At 40.9% G+C, this 24230-nt stretch overlaps 1 protein-coding gene across 2 annotated transcripts; it reads right to left on the bottom strand.

The window, feature by feature from the left end:
- Positions 1-1603: 1603 nt before the first annotated feature.
- On the bottom strand, positions 1604-23925 carry LOC124594190. 2 transcript variants are annotated; one of them, XM_047132550.1, is made up of 3 exons: positions 23820-23925; positions 3110-4564; positions 1604-3031 (listed from the first exon to the last, which is right to left on the bottom strand). In XM_047132550.1, the coding sequence occupies exons 2-3, from the start codon at positions 4549-4551 to the stop codon at positions 2464-2466; spliced, it is 2010 nt and encodes a 669-aa protein (XP_046988506.1). In that variant the 5' UTR covers positions 4552-4564; positions 23820-23925; the 3' UTR covers positions 1604-2463. The 2 variants fall into 2 exon arrangements, with proteins under 2 accessions (XP_046988506.1, XP_046988505.1); XM_047132549.1 differs by having other exon boundaries at positions 1604-4564.
- Between the last annotated feature and the right edge of the window lie 305 nt (positions 23926-24230).

Genomic DNA, 24230 nt, shown 5'->3' with positions numbered 1-24230 from the left:
TTTGCCTTTTGCTGGCAAGTGCTCTAGTGCACTTGCCTGCGAAAGGCAAAGGTCCCAAGTTCGAGTCTCGGTCCTGCACACAGTTTTAATCTGTCAGGAAGTTTCACATGTATAGTTTCTTTGAGAAGCAACACACTGTGTTTCATCTGATGTAATATGATAATTCCATGTCACCTTATGAAGTGTATCTCTTCTAAACATTGCTTACTAATATTACATTATTTCCATCATACAAAAGAACATCAGTGTGATCAATCAGCATGGGTGACTAGGAATAGTGTAAAGATAACAAGGAATACGATAGCATCTATAGGCATATATTATAAACAAACATCTCGTTAGTATGGCTGTCATTATCAGTAGCTCTGAAACGATCACAATGCAGCACACAGGAGCTAAAGAAAATGACACCAGAAAATGCCTTTATCATTCAAACTAAGGTAACTGTAAAGGAATTGTATGTCTGTAATACATAATTATTTTTCTACTTTAAGATGAACAAATTATGAATTTATATAGCTTAAGAGTGGTCAGTATTCTGTCAATGTTTGCTTTAGGATGTAGGAACAACAGAGGGGTAATATGCCCGACAGGACAATAATGAATAAATGAACTGTTTTCTACAATAAAACTAAAGCTCCATTCATTCATATCCATCTCATTTAGAACTTTCTTTACGTTAATAAAGTACAGAGAACAAAACGAGTATGGTTTATCGAGTTTTGCAACTCACTCATTTATCCAAGAGCAAACAAGTTCTAATAAACATGTGCAGAAATGTTATCTTTTGCTGGCAAGACTTTTGGAGGTGAGAGAACAGTTAAAAAAGTTTGCCAACTTTGGCACTAAAAAGATTTACAGGTTATTCAAAAAAAATGTTTTAAAGTATTTAGCATCTGTATCAAGTCAAGTAATCAGTGAATATTAAAAGGAACCATCTAAGTTGTGTACAGTTGTACAGTAACTCTTTATAAGGGTTACAGAAGTACATACTTTTATCTCTGCAAGGCTGGCATCGTGGGTTAAACTCACAATGGGAATAATAGCTGGAGTAAAACATGCCAGCATTCACAACAAATAAAATAGAGAATATTGATCAGATTATCCAAGATTACTTCTGGTAACACACAAGAGAAAAAACAATAAATTATCACAGTCATTGACAGCAAGAAGACAAAATTATTCATACACTTGACTCATATTAAGCAGGAATTAGGTTCAAGCCCTCATCTCACATCCTGAATTTAAGTTTTATTGTTTCCCTACTTCACTAGAGGGAACTATTGAAACAGTTCCTCCATTATGACTCTCGAGAATTTCCTTCCTTGCACATTTACAACCAGAAAAAGCAATTCAGTAATTGTTTCGATGTCAACATGAAATTAAATTCTAATCTTTCTGTTTTATTTTTATTAAATGGACAAAGAAGGTGGTGGAAGGATAAACTGAGTAATTTCTAATGCTTTGCCAACTTTGACACTAAAATGTTTTACAGGTTAAAAATAAAAATTGGACAACTTTTTTCTTTGTGTTTCTTCAAAAAAATTTTTTAAAGCATTTAGCATCTATATCAAGTATATAATGACATTCAATAAGGGTATCTATTTGTTTATTTAATCACATGAAGATTGCTTAAAATGTAACATATAACTTTTCATGTCTGAAATCATCTGTTTGACATTTAAATGAACGTATTTACAACATTCAATTCATTTTTGTGGATTCCTACCTAAGGAAGACAACATACAAACAATATCGTTTCTATTATGCACCTATTTTTAGTTTACAAAGTATTTTCAACTAGTAATTGACTAGCAAGGAAGAATTAAAACGAACTTTTAAGCAGTAGATATTATTGTATAAATGTTATTGTAATGTCATATTTACAACAAATTATGTCTTCTCTGTTATCAATATGGTTTTAAATTAAAAACTACTAATATTCCACACATTACTTTAGTACTACATCAATAACTGTCATTTGAAATGTTCACTTTGGTGTCCGCTGCATTTATCATCTCACAGGACAATAGTCAAGTCTTGCTTGAGGAAAGTTTGACAAGTGAAATTCTGGTCCTTTGACAAATTGTCAGTAGAATGTTCACAGAATTAATGTTCCCAAAACACACATTGTTGCTAGGATTGTTCTGGTTTGGGGCACCAGAAAAGGAGCACAACTAATATTTTGACTTCAGTACTCCAGAGCAAACTGATAACTATACCGTAATGCCATCAAGTTTATCAACAATAGAGTATTCTTTCGTGGGAGATCGATTACACATCATTATCAACTATTAAACATACCACTGACAAACGTATCCTTTCACCCTAAACATCATTTTGTGTATTTTTATGCACAAAAAGAAATCACACCTATGGATATCTTCCTCCAAAGAGGACTCTGGAGTAAGGTCATAAGTATTCTCAATATGATAGTTAAGAATCAGATACTTATTTCAGTCTTCAGCTCTTTGTATGTAATCTTGGTCTGAGGAAATACCTTCTGCTTTGCATTTTCTTTGCAAGGCGCATACTTTTTCTCTGCTCGCCCTCCTTCCGTTCAGTCCAAACATGACGTGGCAATTTGAAAGCATTCTGAGCCACGAAGCTCAAGAGTCCCTTATGGTCCCAAGGCTCCCTGCTTCTCTTTCTTGTGGCGGGTGCGCATTTTCTCGTTTCAGCTTCGAGATAGGGCGACTGCTGTGGCCTTGTTGGTGTCATGCACTGTACTTCCTCATCTGCAGGCTTTGGTCTGCGGCGATCCTGATGATTCCGAGGCCGCATGTTTCTCTTCACACTGGTGCAGGTAGATTCTTTAGCTACAGACTGAAGCCTCAGCGAGCGACGTAACTGTTTAGGACCTGAGCATTGGGCTGCTTCGCACATAGCCTCTGTTTCCCTATATGGCCGTTTCTGGGCCGCCGATATGGTAGTTGAGCCTGGTAATAGGAGCTGAGTTGATGATGCATCTGTAAAATGCTGCCTCATATCTTTATCTCGTGAAGAATGGGACTGTTCTTTTAGCATAGGGAGCGGGAAATAGTAATTCTGTTGGGCACAGGGATTTCGAGACGATGATGGCTGGGAAAGAAAAAGGAGCGCCTTAGTATCTTTCTCAGGTGACATGATCGAATCCATAGATAATGTGCTCGACTCCAAATGTGATACTGATGGCACTGTAAGCGGTGATATGGGAGATATAGGCTTTTGGAGAGGCAGAGTATTCTGCTCTGCTCTTTGTACCTCTGTGGGTACTTCAGCAAGGAGCTGCTGGTTAGACAGTGAGCACACTGTTGGTGATTGAACATGAAGCTGCTCACTCCCCACTCCACTTTTATCATCATCATCATCATCATCATCATCATCTGGATTGACATGAATCACTTCAAACTCCTCACCTTCTGGCTGCATATGTTCGTCAGCCATATTTTCTGCACTGCTTGTTGCATCACTGTGCACATAAAAGCTGTCTTCTTTCAGTTCGACGATTTTTTGTTTCTGTTTTGGAACTTTATGGGACAACTCAATCATGTCCAAAAATTGATTCCGTAGTAGCCAGCAAATATATAAAATAATTGCTGAAGGGTCCATAAACATTTGTGCAAAACTGGCCACAAGATCAAACATGTATATATTAGCTCTCTCAATTATGGGTTGCGTAGATATCCATGGTAGGGCAAGCTGATGTGGCACTAATTGTTCAAATCGTTTCTTTGCAAAACTGGGTGTAGATGTCTGCAGATTTTTCAGGTTTTCATCCAAGTCTTCCTCTGAATCGTTAGATACATCTGACAAATGTGTGTAGGTTAGTTGGCAAATGGGAGACTCAGTGCGTCCATAACAAGAGTCTTGAAATGCATCAGCATTCTGGCATGAATTTTCATCTGCTGTACTTCCCCCGTCTACATTTTGCAGGGCATTCTTTGGCATAGACAAGTCAGTCGGCTGCTCGCTTTCCAGAGTATCAGATTCATCAGACATAGTGCTTACTGGCGCGTATTCCATAGATTGTTGGTGTGTCGCCAGTGGATGAACTGAATAGCAGCCATATTCGGCAAATGGGTTGAAAGAAGAAGATGTGACCTCTGCAGCTGGAAGGTGGTTGTGAGTATTGACATGAAGTTTCTGCACTGAAGAAGTCAACTGATTTTCACTGACTCCAGAAGCGCCATCCAGTGAACTAACATGCACTTGTTCTACTGCACTATCTATATTTCCTGGCTGAATGGTGTCGCTAAATTTGGAGACTGTTGGGGCCATTTCTCCGCTGAATGCGGAGCCGCTACCGCTGATATGGGAAAGAAATCCGTGCCGTGTCTCTTCGTCTTCAATCGCTGGAGAAATGAACACAGGGTACCCATTTTTTTGGTATGGCGAGAACATGTCTTCAGTGTATGGTTGCCCAACTCGCCCAAAGGAGAATGGATCGATTCTCGAGTGTGAAGTCGCTAATGGCCAATGGTTCTGTCTGGTCCCATGGTGTGGTTGGAACAGGTCATCGAAATAGGCATCCGGGTTGGGAAATGATACACCCAACATGCTCGCTGACATGTCGTAACGTGTCCTGAAACAGAACCATAAAGTACATGTTACTGAGTGAGCTCCAAGTTAATTGATTATTTCTATTTTATGAGCTCATTGAATAAATCTCAAATACTGATAAAAATAGAGTATAAGACAAAAAACGATACACCATGAAGGAATTATCTGAATAGCATGGAAATCTGTAGATGAGATTTACATTCACATACAAACAAATGATTACAGTTTCAGAAAAGCTGGACGATTTTTTTTAATTTTTTTTTTCAAGAGAAACAGCTTCATATATTGAGCAAGTCAATAAGATGTTGGTCCACCTCTGGCCCATATGACAGCAGCTAACCGGATGGCATTCATTGACAGAGTTGTTGGACGTTCTCCTGAGGGATATGGTGACAAATTCTGTTCAGTTGGCAAGTTAGATCGTCAATATCCCAAGCTCGTTGGAGGGCCCTTCCCATAATGATCCAAACATTTTTAACTGGGGAGAGGTTCTGCAACCTTGCTGGCTGAGGTACAGTTTGGCAAGCGTGAAGACACAGACTAGAAACTGTCACCATGTGTGGGAAGACATTATCTTGCTAAAATGTGCCGGCCGGAGTGGCCGAGCGGCTCTAGGCGCTACAGTCTGGAACCGCGCGACAGCTACGGTTAGGTTAGTTAGGTTTAAGTAGTTCTAAGTTCTAGGGGACTGATGACCTCAGAAGTTAAGTCCCATAGTGCTCAGAGCCATTTGAACCATTTTTTGCTAAAATGTAAGCCGAGGTTGGCTTGCCAGGAAGGGCAACAAAACAGGGTGTAACATATTGTCGACCATAGCTGTGCCTTAAGAGTGCCACAGATGACAACCATAGCGCCCTGTTATGAAAAATAATAGCACCCCAGATCATCAGTCCTGGTTATTGGGCAGTATGGTGTGACATTGAGGTTGACATCACACCTCTACCCAGGACATCTCCAGATACGTTTTCGCTGTTCATCGGAGCTCAGCTCGCATCGAAAGTCATTACTGAAGACAATTCTACTTCTGCCAACGAGATTCCAGGCAGAACATGCCCGACGCCACTTTAATTGGGCTTCCAGTATACAGGTGTTTTTGTTAGCGCATGGGTGGCCATGAGCGTAGCCCTCCTTCTGTGAGCCGCTTATTAGTATTCCTTGTGGTCACTGAAGCACCATTTGTACGTTGTATCGATGATAATGATGAATCTGGTGCTCTGAGGGGCCCTCTAATGATTTCTCAGACTCCACATTGGCTCTTCTCTATCTCAGCTGCTTCCTTTACGACACTGTGTTCGGCCATGGTTCACCCATTCCTGCCAATAACATCGAGTAGTAACATCAAACCAACTCATATGTCGAGCGATTCACCAATTACTCTAACCGACTTCTTTGAGCCCAGTTACACGTCCTTTTTAAATGCCGACATCTGCGTATATTGTTCATGCACCTGTCTGTGAAAACATAGTTACTGTCCAACTGAATACGTGGAACGAAATTCGCAAAGACTTTATGCCCTGGTATCGACATGTCCCCTGTTTACTATCCTTGCTAGCTGCACGGTGAAATCGCGCTACAGCATCACACATTCATCCATCGGCCACCAAAGTTTACAATTTGTATTTTCTATCGATGCCTTTCTGAATATCAGTTTGTGACCTGTTTGCATAACTCCTTCATGTTGCGTCGTTTTATTTTCTTAAAGTGTATTTATCGAATACTTGGTTCAATTAAGCTTGTTTGAGGTGGGCGCATGTTTTTGTGCCATGTAGTTATAAAATCGTTTTTAAACTAATGGAAAGAACCTAACCTACCTTAAAGCTATTGAAATGTTTGTCTTCTGAATTCCAGCTGGAACATGAATCTTTGCTGTGAAGCTTTTGCTAACTTCTTACACTGACAAAAATACAGGAAGTGCACATGTTCGAAAGGACAGACACCACTTATACAGTTGCAATAACGACGGCCAAAGATCTCTTCAGTGCATATGCACACCATGCTCGTACTCTTAGGGGAATCGGCGAGAAGCCGTGAGTAATGAGGCTAAATAGCAGGGGGCACCATATCACGAGTGTGTGGTTCTGATGCGAGGCATGCTACGGTAGACCGTGCCAGTTGTGTTGACCGTTGTGTCTGGGTGGCATAGTGGTCAGTGTATGCGTTGGTAAGGAGGAGACCCAGGTTCGAATCCTGGTCGAGCATAAATTTTCAACTTACCCCATTGGTATAAATCAATGTCCACTGGCAGCTACTGTCGTTAATTCCTTTGTGTCAGTGAAGTTATAGTTAGCCATGCTGGCTTTGGAATTCCTACAGTCAGAGTATTTGAGCTTCCTTTAGAAAATCCGCTGGAAGAAATATATATTGCCTTATGACTTTACAATAGAATACTATCAAATGTGGCAGAAAGATAGTCAGAAGCTCATATGTTTCCCAACTTGAATGGCGTTAGACAAATTAAGACAAAACAGCAGAAACATATCCTCTCAAATGTCAATATTTTTGCAGCTATCGTGCACTTATTATAGAGGATGTTAGGAGTATATATGCAGATATTTTTATTGGTGACTGAGGACACTGTACTGAACAATGTTGCATCACTATTTACTTTATTTGCAGCGTAATAATTATAATTATAAGGACCAGTATGTTTTAGGTTGCTTGGTACCTCCAAGTAAAGGCGGCAAGTGTAAGTCATTAATGTACATTTTGTCCTGAGCAGCAGGTCAGGCATTGCAGTATGGTGGCGTGGATGCAAAATGGTTCGTCAACACTTACAGGTGTAATCCACTTAGTAGTCCAGTTCGTGAAGAAAACACCAGGCAGTAAATTAGGTGACATGTTTACAGAAAGACTGTTAGATGCAGAAAAGAAACAACTAACACACTAAAGTGAGTACATATTGAGGTACCAATGATCACAATATCTGGACTTATACCCCCAACACACTGCGTATGATGGGCAACTGAAGATTTAGGTAGTATGTAGTTCCTCAGAGCAAATTCGCACAGAATGTCCAAGAAGGAGTTGCTGTGTGACGAGTACACAGGCCCCAGCCGTCCTGTAGTTTCCGTGTGTTCATGATTCAGTTCCACGGGAGGAAAGCATCACTAAGAAACCAGAAATGACAGTTTGAGGAATGCAAGGCAGCAAAAGAGGGAACTAATGACACCAATGCGGGAGTGAGTACAACACCACGAGGTACGAAAGATGTTTGTATGAAGGAAACTGCTACTGTACATACACTCTATTAAAAACAAAACAAAAAAAACAAAAAAACAAATTGGTGACAAATTGATATTGATACGGGTAGAACAAGAAAATGGAAAACTGTAAACTTTGGCGGCCAATGGATAAATATGTGACGCTTCAGTGCAATTTCACTGCACAGTTTTCAAGGATGGTAAACAGGGAATGTGTCGATAACTGGGCATTAAGTCTTTGCAAATTTCATTCTGTATACTTAGTTGGACAGTATGCCTCACAGACAGGCCTCCGAAGAATATGCGCAGATGTCAGTATTTGAGTAAGGCCATGTAGTTGGGCTCAAAGAAACTGATTGGAATAATCGGTAAATCACTCGACGTTTAAATATGATCGATGTCACGATTCGACAGTGTTGGCAGGAATGGGTGAACCATACGCAAACACAGTTTCAAGAAGGAAGCAGTCGACGTAGAGGGGATAGAACATGAGGACCGAGCAGTGGGTGAACCATGGCCGAACACAGTGGCAAGATGAAAGTGGTCAACCAAGAGAAACAACAGATCTGGGGACCCAGTAATCGTCAGAGACTCACTTAGAGCCCCAGATTCGTCATTATCATCAATCTGACGTGCAACTGGTGCCTATTGACCACTAGGCGGCTCAGAGAAAGGGGGTTGACCTCACGGCATCCTATGCACAGACTAACACTGATCTTTGTACATCACAAATCCATCTGCAGTTGCGTTGGGCACATTCAGTATCGTGTCTCATTGGCAGGTTGTAGAGCTGTCTTCTGTGATGAGTTCCACATGGAACTGATCCTCGATGACCGACGGCGAAGTGTCTGGAGACGTCCCAAGAGCAATGTAATATCAATCTGACTGTCGCCCACCATATGGCCCAACAGTCAGGGATGATGGTCTGGGGTGCCTTTTCTTTTCACAGCAGGACTCCTTTGGTTGTCATCCGAGACACTCTTGCAAGCATAGCGGTACGTCGACCATATTCTACGCCCCATTTTATTGCACTTCATGGCAAACCAACATGGCAGCCCACACACAGTGAGACTTTCTACGGCTTGTCTTCGTGCTTGTCAAACCCTATCTTGGCCAGCAAGGTCGCCGGATCTCTCCCCAGTTGAGAACTTTGGGAGTATTAGGAGCAGGACGCTCCAACTATCTCTGAAATTTGACAATCTAAAGCACCAATCGGCACGATATCGCTGAGGAGGGCATCCAACAACTTTATCAATCAATGCAAAGCTGAATAGCTGCTTGAATAGGGGACAACTGTGGACCAACGAGTTGTTGACTTGCCTAGTTTGTGAAGCTCTTGCTCCAGAACATATCATCCATTTTTTCTGAAACTGTAATCATTTGTTTGTCTTTACTTGTAAATCACATCTAGCGGTTTCCATCCCATTCGAATAACTCCATCATGCTGAGCCGACCATTTTCTAATTTTTAATTTTTTTAGTGTATTACGGACTCGGGGAATGTGTCGAAAGAAATCGGAAATTGGACAAAGCTGCAAACCATTGCATAGCTATGGAATATGACAAGGAGCCTTTCGTTAGAAATAAGGGAAAAATTATGACCGCTGGGTCATCTGCAACATCTTCTGAAAGGGTCGCGAAATTCATCTCCTTCTAGGTCGCCGAAGAAAACTTCGAAGAAAAGCAAGAAGAGGAGAGTGGCACATTCAGCAGCGGAATGATTGAATCCTGCATTAAGAGAAAAAAGAAGACCTCTAACGGAAAATGAAAGAATACTAGAAAAATATTCGACAGATTGACTCGGAGAGTATTTGGAAGGGGAAGTGGGTCTGGATGAAGCGGATGACGTTAGTAGAGAAATACAGGCGGCGCCTGACGTCTCAAATTAGGACGACAGAACTGAAATGGAATTAGGCAGCTCTGTCTCAGAAAAAGGAATGGATTGCATGGACATCCAAGAGGCTCAAACGGAACAAGATGTGGAGACAGTCAGGCCACATGAAACATAAATATGAATTTTTGGAAACTCAGAGATTTTTGAGAAAATTCAAATATCGCTCGATGGTGCAATGGTAACAGTTCATCACATCTGCCAGCTCTCGAATACACTGACTTGAGTCATTGTGGATTAATGCTTTTAAACGATCTTCATCAAACACCGAAGGTCTTTCTGAACTTGGACAGTTACTAATGTCAAAACGATCCTGTTTAAAACGGGAAAACCATTATCTTGCCGTGATCTGTCCAATGGCATTATCCCTACACACGGTGTAAATGTGTGTGGCAGCATCCGTTGCTTTCACACCTCTACTTAGCTCGAACATAAGAATATGCCAGAAATGTTCCGATTTCTCCACTTGGCACTCCATTTTCTAGCGTCCACAACCTCACTCACTATCTCCAGATGACAAAATGACAACACGTAATCTCAAATAGCAACAGTAAACTACAAACAAAGAATGACAATCGATAAATAAACCCAAATACAGCGGAATACCAACATGCAAAACAAAAACTCAACGAACTTATGCACCAAACTAATGAAATCAGTGGAATTGAAATTATCCCAGTGCCTTCTCGGACAACCTCGCAGTGAAATGCTACGTTAGACTCAAGAGGCAAGGAACGTCGCCCTTTATGGAAACAGAATATCAATGTGGTGTTACAGGATATTAGACAAATAGAAGGGGTATAACATAAATATAGCATCGAGTGATGGACCTTATGTGCTAGAAAGAACCTGAGGTCAGCCCTTGTTGTTTAAGAAAGAGACAACGAGAGAGAGAGGTTGTTTCGCAATACCGTTTAGTTCCGCTATGCCATTTTAAGGGAAATTTTTGACCAGCAAATATCTGATGAGCTTTTAAATAACAGAAAAATATCAAAGCTAAATTCATAAGTATCCAAAGTAAGCACCTGGAGTAATTAAAAATTAAATCTACAATCAAAACAACCAAGATGGAAGAACACTCTTCATTGTATCACTCAAGTACAAGTTTTGTGGACTACCACTGAGCGGAAGGCAACAGTGTACTGTCAGGTGTAGATGACGCCATAATTGAAGAGGACAACAGGTTTTTCACAACTGTGATAACCAGCGAGGAGGTGTTTAGCAAATTAATTCTTCGCCAACCCATTAGTCACCAGGACCTGATGGCTTTCCTTTTGAGTTCTATCGAGAATTCTGGCCTCTAATAGGTAATCATTTTACGGATGTGATAAATGAAGCTCTGAATTGGTGACTTCCACACGAGTTCAAAGGAAGTGTAACTGTATTAATAGCAAAGGGCAGAAAGACAAAAGTGAAGGCCACAGCAACGGGAGACCGACATGTTTGATGAACTCTGATTACAAAATAAGTGCGCATGTTCTGAAAGAAAGAATGAGAACACTAACGGAAAATATAGTAGGAGGAAAACTTTTAAAGCTGCTTGTGGAAATAGGGGTGCCATTGTCATCTTTTCAACAGCATCTGCAAAAGGAGGCCTCGCTTTTATTGATTTCTCAGTGGCATTCGACAGGATTAACCACCTATTTTTATTCACAACATTGACACATGTGGGCTTTAGCGCATTGAGAATGGCTAGTTTCTAGCTGAAATCTAGATCTGCACAATAAAATTTAAAAAGGACGACTGATCACTGCAATCTATAATTTACAAGACATATAGATGTTTCTACATAATTCTTGATTTTATACGAACTGGTTTATGACCTCCATGTTCCCTGCATATATTTTTACATCTACTAGATACAATCGTTTGACCACCTTTATCTACATTGCCTCTTGACTTGTTGCTTACACATTTTGGGTAAATGACAACAGGGTAATTACATATATATGATTCTGTAGCACATCTATGGATACTTACGTCATGACATTTGCGTTAATAGCATATTGGTAACTTCACCATCATAGGTCAGTATTTACTATGCGACAAGTGAATTCGTTCCTTATTTTTGGTCCACTTTACCTGTTTGTTTTTCTTGTCATAGGTGACGCTGTCCTCTCCCTTACCCTGTATAAGAGCTACATGTAATATAGAGGAACGTGTCTTTGGTTTTCTGATTGAATTGAGTGTTTATCTGATATATTGTGTATATATTCCAGTACATTTCTTTAGACCTAATTCATAGTTTACAAGTCGCTATACAGAGTGAGTCACTAACTATTGACACCTAGAATAAATCCGGAAGTATGATTGGAACTGAAAAGTTTGTGGGACAAAAGTTGCATGGGACCACAGGGGCCATAATATGACGTTGGTTTTTTGTTGCTAGGTGCGGTCTTCTGAGATATGAAGGTCAACTTAGTTTTTTTAAATGGGATGCTGTAGTTTGGTAGTCATTTTCTGATAGTCGCTATCGAGACGAATCCAGTGATGTGTAACAGTAAGGTCTTTGACGGTCAACGAAGGTCACAAAGGTGGCATGAACGTCCATTTACAGAAGGTGTTCAAAGTGATGACCATTGGTATCAATGCAGTGCTGCAATCTTCTTATCATAGATTGAATGGTATTCCTTCTCGCACTGGCACTTATCGAAGCACACCCTTTGACAATTCTCTCTCGCATATCTTCAGGTGTAGTTGGAACATCTTTATAAACAATGTCCTCTACGAATCCCAACAGGAAAAAATCCAGAGGTGTCAAAGTCTGGCGAACGAGCCGGCCACGACACATCTCCTCCGCATCCCATTCAACGATTTAGGAATTGTCTCTGCAACTCATTTCTAGCCATCAGCGAAAAATGTGCCGGACACCCATCGTGTTGATACCATATCCTGGCCCTTGTTCCTAAAGGTATTTCTTCCAACAGACCTAATGTTTCTTGCAGGAATGTGTTGCACTTCCTACCATTAAGATTTCCTTCGATGAAATGAAATGTCGTGTGGCTAGGGCCTCCCGGCGGGTAGACCGTTCGCCTGGTGCAGGTCTTTCGAGTTGACGCCACTTCGGCGACCTGCGCGTCGATGGGGATGAAATGATGATGATTAGGACAACACAACACCCAGTCCCTGAGCGGAGAAAATCTCCGATCCAGCCGGGAATCGAACCTACCATTAAGATTTCCTTCGATGAAATAGGGGCCTAAAATTCTGTCCTCCAGAATCCCACACCACACATTCACCGAGCACGGTTTTTGGTGTGCAACTTGCAGTAGACAACATGGATTTTCAGTTGCCCAATGATGTATGCTACACAAATTAACATTTCCATGGTTCGTGAATGTAGCTTTTTCAGTAAATAAAATCATATTAATAAATGTGACATCCTTCTGAATCTGAATTGAGTCCATCGGCAGAATTCAATGCGACGCACGCAATCTGTACCAGTTAATTCTTGGTGGAGACTGATGTGGTAAGGATGTTATGCATGGCGATGCAGAACACGAACAACACTACTCTGGGTCATGCCAGATTTCCTTGCGATTTGATGCAAACTAGCACAAGGATCTCGAACCACAATGGCAAGACTACCATTTTCCGTTTCCTCGTTAGCAACTTTCCTTTACCGGATATGTTTCTGATGCGTTAAAGATCCAATTGTTCTCAATTTATCATACACATATTTAAATGTATAAGGTGTAGGGTGAGTACGTTGAGGATATCTTTCAGTGTATAAGTCTCTAACTCTCACTAAATTTCGTTGGTATTCTCCATAAATGAAAAGCATATCGACTTGTCCTTGAAGGAATACATGATTCATATTCGCTTGATTCGACAATACTAGCCTTGCCGTTCCTATTAGTGTTGTACTGCGAAACCGTCGAATGGTGTTTACATGTCAATGACACTTTACATGGATACCGTATTCGGCGAATATTTACTATTTGCACGATATACTAGAGAGAATTGTCAGAGAATGTGCTTCGATAAATGCCGAAGTGATAAGGAATACCACTCAATCCGTCATAAGAAGATTGCAGCACTGCATTGATACCAATGGTCGTCACTTCGAACATCTTTTGTAAATAGACGTTCATGCCACCTTTTTTACTTTCGTTGACCTTCAAAGACATTACTGTTACACATGATTGGATTCGTCTCGATAGCCGCTATCAGAAAATAAGTACCAAACTATAGCATACCATTTAAAAAACACAAAGTTGAGCTTCATATCTCTGATGTGACCCGATCTAGCAACAAAAAACCAACGTCATATTATGGCCCCCGTTGTCCCATGCACCATTTGTCCCACAAACATTTCAGCTACTATCATACAGTACTTTCGGAGTTATTCTAGGTGGCAATAGTTAGTGTCTTACCCTGTATAACCTAGCCACATGGCTGCCTATAAGCAGACATCCCACTTCTTGACATTGTTGGTTAGGACCTCTTACATATGATATTTTAACACTTCCTGTGTAGTGGGAATTCTTTAAAAAGTATTTCATTAGCTACACAGTTTGTTTCATTTAAAAATTTTATTAAATAGGTAGCACTTATGAATCTATGACTGATATATTATTTTAACATAACATCAATTCTTGTTTTTATTACTTTTTATTAGTACACTCCTGGAAATTGAAATAAGAACACCGTGAATTCATTGTCCCAGGAAGGGGAAACTTTATTGACACATTCCTGGGGTCAGATACATCACATGATCACACTGACAGAACCACAGACACATAGACACAGGCAACAGAGCCTGCACAATGTTGGCACTAGTACAGTGTATATCCACCTTTCGCAGCAATGCAGGCTGCTATTCTCGAATGGAGACGATCGTAGAGATGCTGAATGTAGTCCTGTGGAATGGCTTGCCATGCCATTTCCACCTGGCGCCTCAGTTGGACCAGCGTTCGTGCTGGACGTGCAGACCGCGTGAGACGACGCTTCATCCAGTCCCAAACATGCTCAATGGGGGACAGATCCGGAGATCTTGCTGGCCAGGGTAGTTGACTTACACCTTCTAGAGCACGTTGGGTGGCACGGGATACATGCGGACGTGCATTGTCCTGTTGGAACAGCAAGTTCCCTTGCCGGTCTAGGAATGGTAGAACGATGGGTTCGATGACGGTTTGGATGTACCGTGCACTATTCAGTGTCCCCTCGACGATCACCAGTGGTGTACGGCCAGTGTAGGAGATCGCTCCCCACACCATGATGCCGGGTGTTGGCCCTGTGTGCCTCGGTCGTATGCAGTCCTGATTGTGGCGCTCACCTGCACGGCGCCAAACACGCATTCGACCATCATTGGCACCAAGGCAGAAGCGACTCTCATCGCTGAAGACGACATGTCTCCATTCGTCCCTCCATTCACGCCTGTCGCGACACCACTGGAGGCGGGCTGCACGATGTTGGGGCGTGAGCGGAAGACGGCCTAACGGTGTGCGGGACCGTAGCCCAGCTTCATGGAGACGGTTGCGAACAGTCCTCGCCGATACCCCAGGAGCAACAGTGTCCCTAATTTGCTGGGAAGTGGCGGTGCGGTCCCCTACGGCACTGCGTAGGATCCTACGGTCTTGGCGTGCATCCGTGCGTCGCTGCGGTCCGGTCCCAGGTCGACGGGCACGTGCACCTTCCGCCGACCACTGGCGACAACATCGATGTACTGTGGAGACCTCACGCCCCACGTGTTGAGCAATTCGGCGGTACGTCCACCCAGCCTCCCGCATGCCCACTATACGCCCTCGCTCAAAGTCCGTCAACTGCACATACGGTTCACGTCCACGCTGACGCGGCATGCTACCAGTGTTAAAGACTGCGATGGAGCTCCGTATGCCACGGCAAACTGGCTGACACTGACGGCGGCGGTGCACAAATGCTGCGCAGCTAGCGCCATTTGACGGCCAACACCGCGGTTCCTGGTGTGTCCGCTGTGCCGTGCGTGTGATCATTGCTTGTACAGCCCTCTCGCAGTGTCCGGAGCAAGTATGGTGGGTCTGACACACCGGTGTCAATGTGTTCATTTTTCCATTTCCAGGAGTGTATATGATACATGGTGATAAGGTAGTTAAAGTAGGTTTGGCCTCCATTAAATGGTTTTATATTTTACTATTATATGACAACATATAAATAAATATTTGACCTTCAGATTGTACTAATCACTATACAGCTGTGATTGCTTTGTTTCAAATGGTTCACGGGCATTGACATTAGAATTACATACTAACTGTTTGTCAGTATGTGACACAGTATGAATGACACATAATTTTGACCTCTGGTTAATAGGTTCACTTTAATATTACATTGGATATATATATATAAGACACATAATTTTGACCTCTGGTTATTAGGTTCACTTTAAGAGTACATGTTTAATATTACATGGTATATATATATATATATATATATATATATATATATATATATTCCTAATTTATATTAATACAGTGAGCAACTGTTCTCTCGTTTTATTCCTTAATTTGTCATTGACTGTTGTCAAACCCCATACAGTTTGGTTTCTGTTAAATGTTTACTACATATTATCACTGCATATAACTGATTTCTTAAATTCTACATCGCCCCCTTTTATTATGTAGTTTATACTGTCATTATTATTGTTGTCTTTACACAGGGGCCTCAAGATGGCACAGTGAGACGCTGAAACTGGTCGCACAGATAAATTAAACTCAAAATATCTTTTTGATATTGGTAAGGAACAATCATACAATAATTTTTAAATGAACACGCCGCCATTTGACTGTATTGTTGTTTGTTTAATTACGAAGTGACTGAGTTTATGTCCTACAATATGCGTTAAAGACACAAACTCAGTCACTTGAAAGTGGCATAAAAAGCCGAAACCTGGGACGTAATTAAATAAACAACAATATAGTCAACTGGTGGCGTGCTCATTTAAAAACTCAAAATATAGACGGCTGAAGGTGTTTTTAATTTTACATTTCTTATTTTCGATTGCAGCTGTAACAGCTACGGTACTTATATTATTATCAATGCTCATTTATTATCCTGCTGAAGGACCTGTGCCATTCACATACTGAGTTGTCAGTGTCATCAGATTATTAATTTGATTGAAAGTAAATGAAATATTTGACCTTCAGATTGTAATCGTCACTATACAGCTGTGATTGTTCTGTTTCAAATGATTCACAGGCACTGACATTAGCATTAAATACTAACTGTTTGTCAGTATGTGACACAGCAGTTATCTACGAATGACACGTAATTTCAGTGTGCAGCTGTTCTCTTGTTTTATTCCTTAATTTATCATTGACTCTGTTGTCACGCCCTATACAGTTATTCTGTTATTTTGCGCTAAAACGGAATTGGTGAAGATATTCATTAGTGGATGGGTTGTTGTTGAATTTCTTAGTGCGAAGTGTCTTGGAGTTAGTAATATTATTAAATAATATTAATGACGTATATAAATTGTGTCACATTTTCTAATTTCTGCTCCATGAATCGATATGAATGTGACATCATGCTTAGGAATATGGTCCAAAATGCCTCACATAAAAACGGGATTTTTCGGTGCTCATATTCTATTGGTGATAAAAAGATAGTATCAAGTATTTTAGATAGACCTTGGGCTAGGAACCACTTGTGTACCCATCAGAAGGATCGTCATAGTGTCACAGTACTGCAGTACAGGGTCAAAGTATGAATATTACACACTTCCTCCTGCTTATCTTCCACCTGCTTAGGCAAATGGAGCAAATCGGTTGGGTTTTTTTTTTTTTTTGCATTTGACGTGGTCGACGGTAGGCTTGATGGGACTTATAGAGCCACCATTAGTCCATGGGTGGTTCCTCGGAACCTCCTCCGCTAATCATTACCCAGTATCACGCTACAAACAAATGTGACCACAGACGGCAGTTTTCAGGCAGGCGAGGAAGAACAACTGAGGGGAAGGAGTTTCCCAACGATGACAGCGTTCATACAGCGGTTCTCGAATACATCTGTGAACAAGACGAAGATTTCTGTGGTTGAGGAAAATTTCGACCGTTGTTAACAGCGACTTGGTGAGCACGTTCAAAACTATTGACAGATATCAGTGTCACGTTGAAGTGTAAGACAGCATATATATATACAGGGTGGCCCATTGATCGTGACCGGGCCAAATATCTCACGAAATAAGCGTCAAACAAAAGAACTATAAATAACGGAACTTTTCTAGCTTGAAGGGGGAAACCAGATGGCGCTATGGTTCGCCCGCTAGATGGCGCTGCCATGCTTCAAACGGATATCAACTGCGGTTTTTCAAAATAGGAACCCCCATATTTTATTACATATTCGTGTAGTACGTAAAGAAATATGAATATTTTAGTTGGACCACTTTTTTGGCTTTGTGATATATGGCGCTGTAATAGTCACAAACATATGGCTCACAATTTTAGACGAACAATTGGTAACAGGTAGGTTTTTTAAAATAAAATATAGAACGTAGGTACGTTTGAAGATTTTATTTCGGTTGTTCCATTGTGATACATGTACCTTTGTCAACTTATCATTACCCGTAAATACCACATTAATGCAATAAATGCTCAAAGTGATGTCCGTCATCCTCAATTCATTTGGCAATACGTGTAACGACATTCCTCTCAGCAGCGAGTAGTTCGCCTTTCGTAATGTTCACAGATGCATTGAGAATACGCTACGCGTGTTGTCAGGCGTTATCGGTGGATCACGATAGCAAATATCCTTCAACTTGGCCCACAGAAAGAAATCTGGGGACATCAGATCCGGAGAACGTGCGGGCCTATGTTGCTTCGACGACCAATCCACCTGTCAATACCGCTTCAACCACACGCGAGCTATGTGCCGGACATCCATCATGTTGGAAGTACATCGCCATTCTGTCATGCAGTGGAACATCTTATAGTAACATCGGTAGAACATTACGTAGTAAATCAGCATACGTTGCACAATTTAGATTGCCATCGACTATATGGGACCCAAATATACTTCCTCCCATAATGCCGCACCATACATTAACCCGTCAAGGTCGCTGATGTTCCACTTGTTGCAGCCATCGTGGATTTTCCGTTGCCCAATAGTGCATATTATGCCGGTTTTCGTTACCGCTGTTGATGAATGACGCTTCGTCGCTAAATAGAACGCGTGCAAAAAATCTGTCATCGTCCCATAATTTGTCTTGTGCCCTGTGGCAGAACTGTACACGACGTTCGAAGTCGTCGCCATGCAATTCCTGGTGCATAGAAATATGATACGGGTGCAATCGATGTTGATGTAGCATTCTCAACACCGACGTTTTTGAGATTCCCGATTCTCGCGCAATTTGTCTGCTACTGATGGGCGGATTAGCTGTGGTTGACGTTTCATATGTGGCTGAACACTTCCTGTTTCCTTAAATAACGTACCTATCCGGCGAAGGGTCCGGACACTTGGATGATTTTGTCCGGGATACCGAGCAGTACACATAGCACACGCCCGTTGGGCATTTTGATCACAATAGCCATACATCAACACGATATCGACCTTTTCTGCAATTGGTAAACGGTCCATTTTAACAGGGGTAATGTATCACGAAGCAAATACCGTCCGCACTGGCGGAATGTTACGTGATACCACGTACTTATACGTTTGTGACTATTACAGCGCCATCTACTACAAAGCGAAAAAAGTGGTCCAACTAAAACATTCATATTTCTTTACGTACTACACGAATATGTAATAAAAAAACGGGGGTTCCTATTTTTAAAAAAAACGCAGTTGATAGTCGTTTGACCTACGGCAGTGCCATCTATTGGGCCAACCATAGCGCTATCTGGTTTCCCCCTTCAAGCTAGACGAGTTTCGTTCTTTGTAGTTTTTTCGTTTGATGCTTATTTCGTGAGATATTTGGCCCGGTCACTATCAATGGACTACCCGTACAGGGTGTACATATTGTCCGGGAACACTTTCAACTATTTATTTCACAAGAACTAAACATTGTTCAGATGTCATACATAATATTGCATTTTGAAGAGAAACTCTGAAAGTTTTTTTTTTTTTTTTTTTTTTTTTTTGGAGCTGAAAAAAGTCGCAAGGAGTGAGATCTGGCGATCGGGGAGGCCACTTCAACACACAGAAAGCTCGCTCCGCACCTGAAATCGCCATGTTTGCGGCTATCGCTGACTATCGACAAATTATCAAACTACGCTGTTGCGGAATTCGTGAAAATAATTTCCAGGGTTTTTCTTCAAAATAACATATGTATGATATCTGTGCAATGTTTGGTTCTTGTGCAATAAATAACCGAAAATGTTCCCAGCATTTATGTACACCCTGTACATAATTTTTTTTTTCTTCTGCTTCGTTAGGACCCTTCAGGATCACGTGTGGCTTGTTTTGCACGTCTTCTTTCTTCCCAATAACTCTTCATTCTCTCGCTTCTTCTATTTCTTTCTTCTTCTGTTAAGATAATTTTGATTTTGGCCACCTATGACCATCCACCAACCCTTTATAATTCTCTCTGTCCTGTACTACTGCCTGCAGATTCCTTTCTTTTATTCCTACAGCCTTCCAGTCATCTCTGACCTCCTTCACCCAGTTGTTTCCCGTATGACATGTTGCATTCGATGTCTTCTTATTCAACCTCTCCTTGTCCATTCTCATGATGTGCCCAACAAATTGTAACCTCCTCTTCCGTATCTCGCTCGATATGGGTTCAATATTTTCATACAGTTCCTGTCGCATTCTGTGTATCCAGATATCCCCATACATATATAAACACACTTGCGCTGTCATAATAATGTGTAACTTACTTTTTGAAGTCCTCTCATTAATAGACAGATGCACATTTCGTAGCCATAGCGTTGTTATTCGTATCACGAGGACATTGCATTAAGTGCACGGCTCAACAGTAATCATTTCGAAGGTTAAAACAGTCTTGCCGCCGTCGTGTGTTAATACCCCATTAAAATGAATGTTTCTTTATATCACCATTCGTCCGTGTGATGTCAGAACATTTCGGCTCTGTTTATTATCAAGCGATTCTCGAAATATCCAACGCGATGAGGAATACGATAGACATTGTAAAGACAAAGGGCACTAGTATAAATCTGGCAACAACAAGTCATTAAACAACGTAAAACATATTTACTCCGGCACGGTTACTTAACAAATCAAAGCTTCATCTACAGCTCACTGAGAGAAAATTTTTGTTTAGAAACCCGAAGAGGTTGTGCACTAGCCTGAATTGGACAATAATACGAAAGGAAATTTATTGTGTCCTTTTCGTAGAGCCGATCTGAGATCCGCCACAAGCGCCTTAAGGAAACCACGGAAACCTAAATCAGGATGACCGAACGCAGATTGCATTGCTGTTTCTCCCGAAGCGAATCTGGTCTGTTAATGCCCAGCTAGCTCGGTAAGCCCAAAGTAACATAATATCTGCACCGTTTCGGAGAGTGCTATTTCGAAGAGAACAATTTGTCACGTTTGTAAAAATAATCCATCTTATACGATGATCTCCTGAAAACTTCAGTCGTTCTGCGTCTTGGCACATATCATTATTTGCTACCGTTCAATCTATACTGTCCACTTCCATTCTAAAGGTACTGCACGCTCTAATTGAAAACCACAAAAATCAGTTGACGTTTGTGCATCTCTGTTTATCTCATGTACAGAATCGATTATCTCTATCCGCGACTTATTCGTTTATTACGAGATGCTTCACATATGTTGCAAACAATTCCGATGCTCGGTGAGCACAACTGAATTAAAAAGAGGCTGTAAGTATAGCTTTAACACGATAATGCTCTCCCAGAAGCCGCTAACGTGACTATAAGGTGTTGCAGAAGGATGGTCAATATTCAGAGATATTACAGGAACGATCATTCGAGGCAAAACGTCTAGTAAAATGAAAATGAATGCTTCATCTTCGATGCTGTGAAACAAATCTCTTCATCTGCAAGCTCTTTGCTTACAGTACTTTGGAAATATCGACCAAAACAAGAAAAAATTGCCTATTAAACAGGGGCTCTAAAATGCACACGTAAGAGTTATGATCACTTCCTCAGTACAAGAGATGTGTTTCACAGTAGCGAAGATTAACAAGTGCTCATAGATTTTAAGGTATGCATTTTCTAGTCCATGTTTACTGGACATACTTTGCTTGTTTTGGTCTATACTATCTATCACCTCTCAAAACGGGGAAAGCTAAGAGCTTGTTGTAGAAGAGATTTGTTTCGCAGTATAGAAGTTGAAGAAGTGGTCATAGCTCTCAAGGTATGAATTTTAGAGCCCATGTTTCATAGGCGTTTTTACTCTGAATGATCGTTGCTGCCATATTCCCCATTAATGGCCGTTCCTTCTGGGGCATCCTGGATATCTGCCATGCAGGAGCTTTGTTGGGAGGAGAAAGGCTTGTAATTCCCAACTAGGATACCTGATTTAGATTTTCAGTGGCTTCCTTAAATCAATTTCAGGTGAACGCAACGACGGGTCACCGAGAAAGCCACTACTAGTTCCCTGACCCATTCTGCTTTTCGCACTTGGCTTTTTCGAGTCCACACCAGTAGTTTTCATCGCATGTACAACCAAGAAATCATCAGGCAGAAGCAGAATGTGCCAGACAATTAAGTGTAATATATTACTGATTATTTTGTGAGTGCTGACCATCTTGCACGAAGTTTGCACAAACGCAATATAATTGTAATTTTATTTCATCATTGTAAAAATACACATAATTGAAAAACTGATTCATAAAACTCATGAAATTACTGATTACTTTATAGCATCATCAACTACGTTAAAATTCTAAAATGTAAGTAGAGTAGCGTTTTTAGTATATGTCCACAGCATTTATAAGATTGTTTCTAAATGACTTTCCTTCCACAACAGAATCCTTTTCTTTCTTTCTTTCTTACACTGTCGCCTATCCAAATATTCAGTTTCTATACACTGAAATGTTAAATTAAGTAACGTACTGATAGCAGAATTATTATAAGTGACTGAAAAACAAAGAGTTATCATTAGTGACTATGGATACTCAAAGAAACACATAGCTGGCATAGGTATTCACAACACTGGAGGGGCTGCAAGAGGGGGAACTTGCTGCTCACCCCTCTTTAATCTGGAGTATAATTTTTAATCTTTTATTGATTGGATAACCATCAATCCTCTGGAATATAATAATTTTTTAGTGTCACATATAAAATTTAATTCTTATGGCAAGAAATCTCTCAAAACTAAACAACCCACGTGTTTCGAAAACGCCAGTTATAGAATATAGTCACCTTCCATCCCCAGCAAAATTTTCTACAGATGACACAATTAAAATTAAATTTTTTTCGAAGAGAGCTAACTGTTTAAAATTTTTCAGTTATATCGATCTTCTGATATGGTGACAGTTGAATAATAAGTATTAGGGATTTAAGAAATATTCCTGAAAAAGATATAAGATTATTTCATCGAGTCTTATGTGGGTTACGTCGGTGTATATGAACCATACCATATATATATTGTAACTTTCAAATCACAAAAAAAAATTTAACATGAAACAAGAAGTGGTGGGACAATGGATCATTTGCCACAGTCAGCTTCACATCCTCTGCATATCTTAAGAGAGAAACAAAGACATTGTTTATAAACAAGTTTCTGTTTGTGTACTTATTAACACTCTTTGTGCAGACAACGTTATATTTTTGCACGCAAGTACTTCACATTGAGCTGAACATGCTGGTCTAATATTTGGGATGCACACAGGGAAAATTCATTAACCATTAATGTTACAATTAAGAAAATATTAGAATAACTTGCGTAATATAAGTCAGCTGTACCTGCAAAGAAAATAACTTTCTTAGGAGACAGAAGAACACTTGGAGACAGAAAAGAAATTTCATTGCTCATATTTTTCCGACAAATCGCTGTAAACTATAAATTGTGGAGCAAGGTCACATCATAAATTCCAGCCAAAGCAGTGAAAAGCAAAGGAATACATTAAAAGAATTTTGAAACACAAATAGAACGATGAGAATCCATTGCAAAGTTAATATTTATTGCTGCAAGTACGTTTTTACATTCAAAGCAAAAACAAAATTATATAAGAACTGTTACCAGTACCGTGGCTGCTAAAATCTTTATGGGCGTTGGTTTTAGACAAACTGAGTAGTTTGCTTTGTTACGTTGATTAGCGGTGAATAGCCTGAAGCAGCTACCTACCTTCAGCTGCGTTTACTGTCTTACTGATGTCGACAGCGTGGTGATTACAGGTGTGCCGTCTTACGCTGTCCTGAAGAATATGACGCGACACTGCGTAGGCTGTCCCACATTGAGGTTGCGCGGAGCTGCTGAGAGAGGCGCTGCAGTCGCTGGACTGCCATCTGCTGCTGAACAAAGCAACTTCGTTCAAATGCACAGGCGCGTAGTCCTGCAAACCGCTGCCAGAGTCGACGCGGCCTGCGCACAGAAAGAAATCGGGTTACACGCGTAGCGGGCGTCAGCGCGTGGTGGCTTCAATCAGCGCCGAAAACACCCCCTTGTTATCTAATGATGTAGCACATAATGGCAGCCGGTAGCGGCGCCGACTTGTGCGGTCCCGCCTACCGGCGAGCCGAAATGAACGAGACATCC

Source organism: Schistocerca americana, chromosome 2, assembly GCF_021461395.2.
Source record: "Schistocerca americana isolate TAMUIC-IGC-003095 chromosome 2, iqSchAmer2.1, whole genome shotgun sequence".
NCBI classification, from domain to species: Eukaryota; Metazoa; Arthropoda; class Insecta; order Orthoptera; family Acrididae; genus Schistocerca; species Schistocerca americana.
This window is presented reverse-complemented; position numbering and strand designations above follow the sequence as displayed.

Excerpts from the sequence above, each read along its gene's own strand:
- LOC124594190 (XM_047132549.1), bottom strand. The coding sequence starts at position 4,551 with ATGTCAGCGAGCATGTTGGGTGTATCATTTCCCAACCCGGATGCCTAT.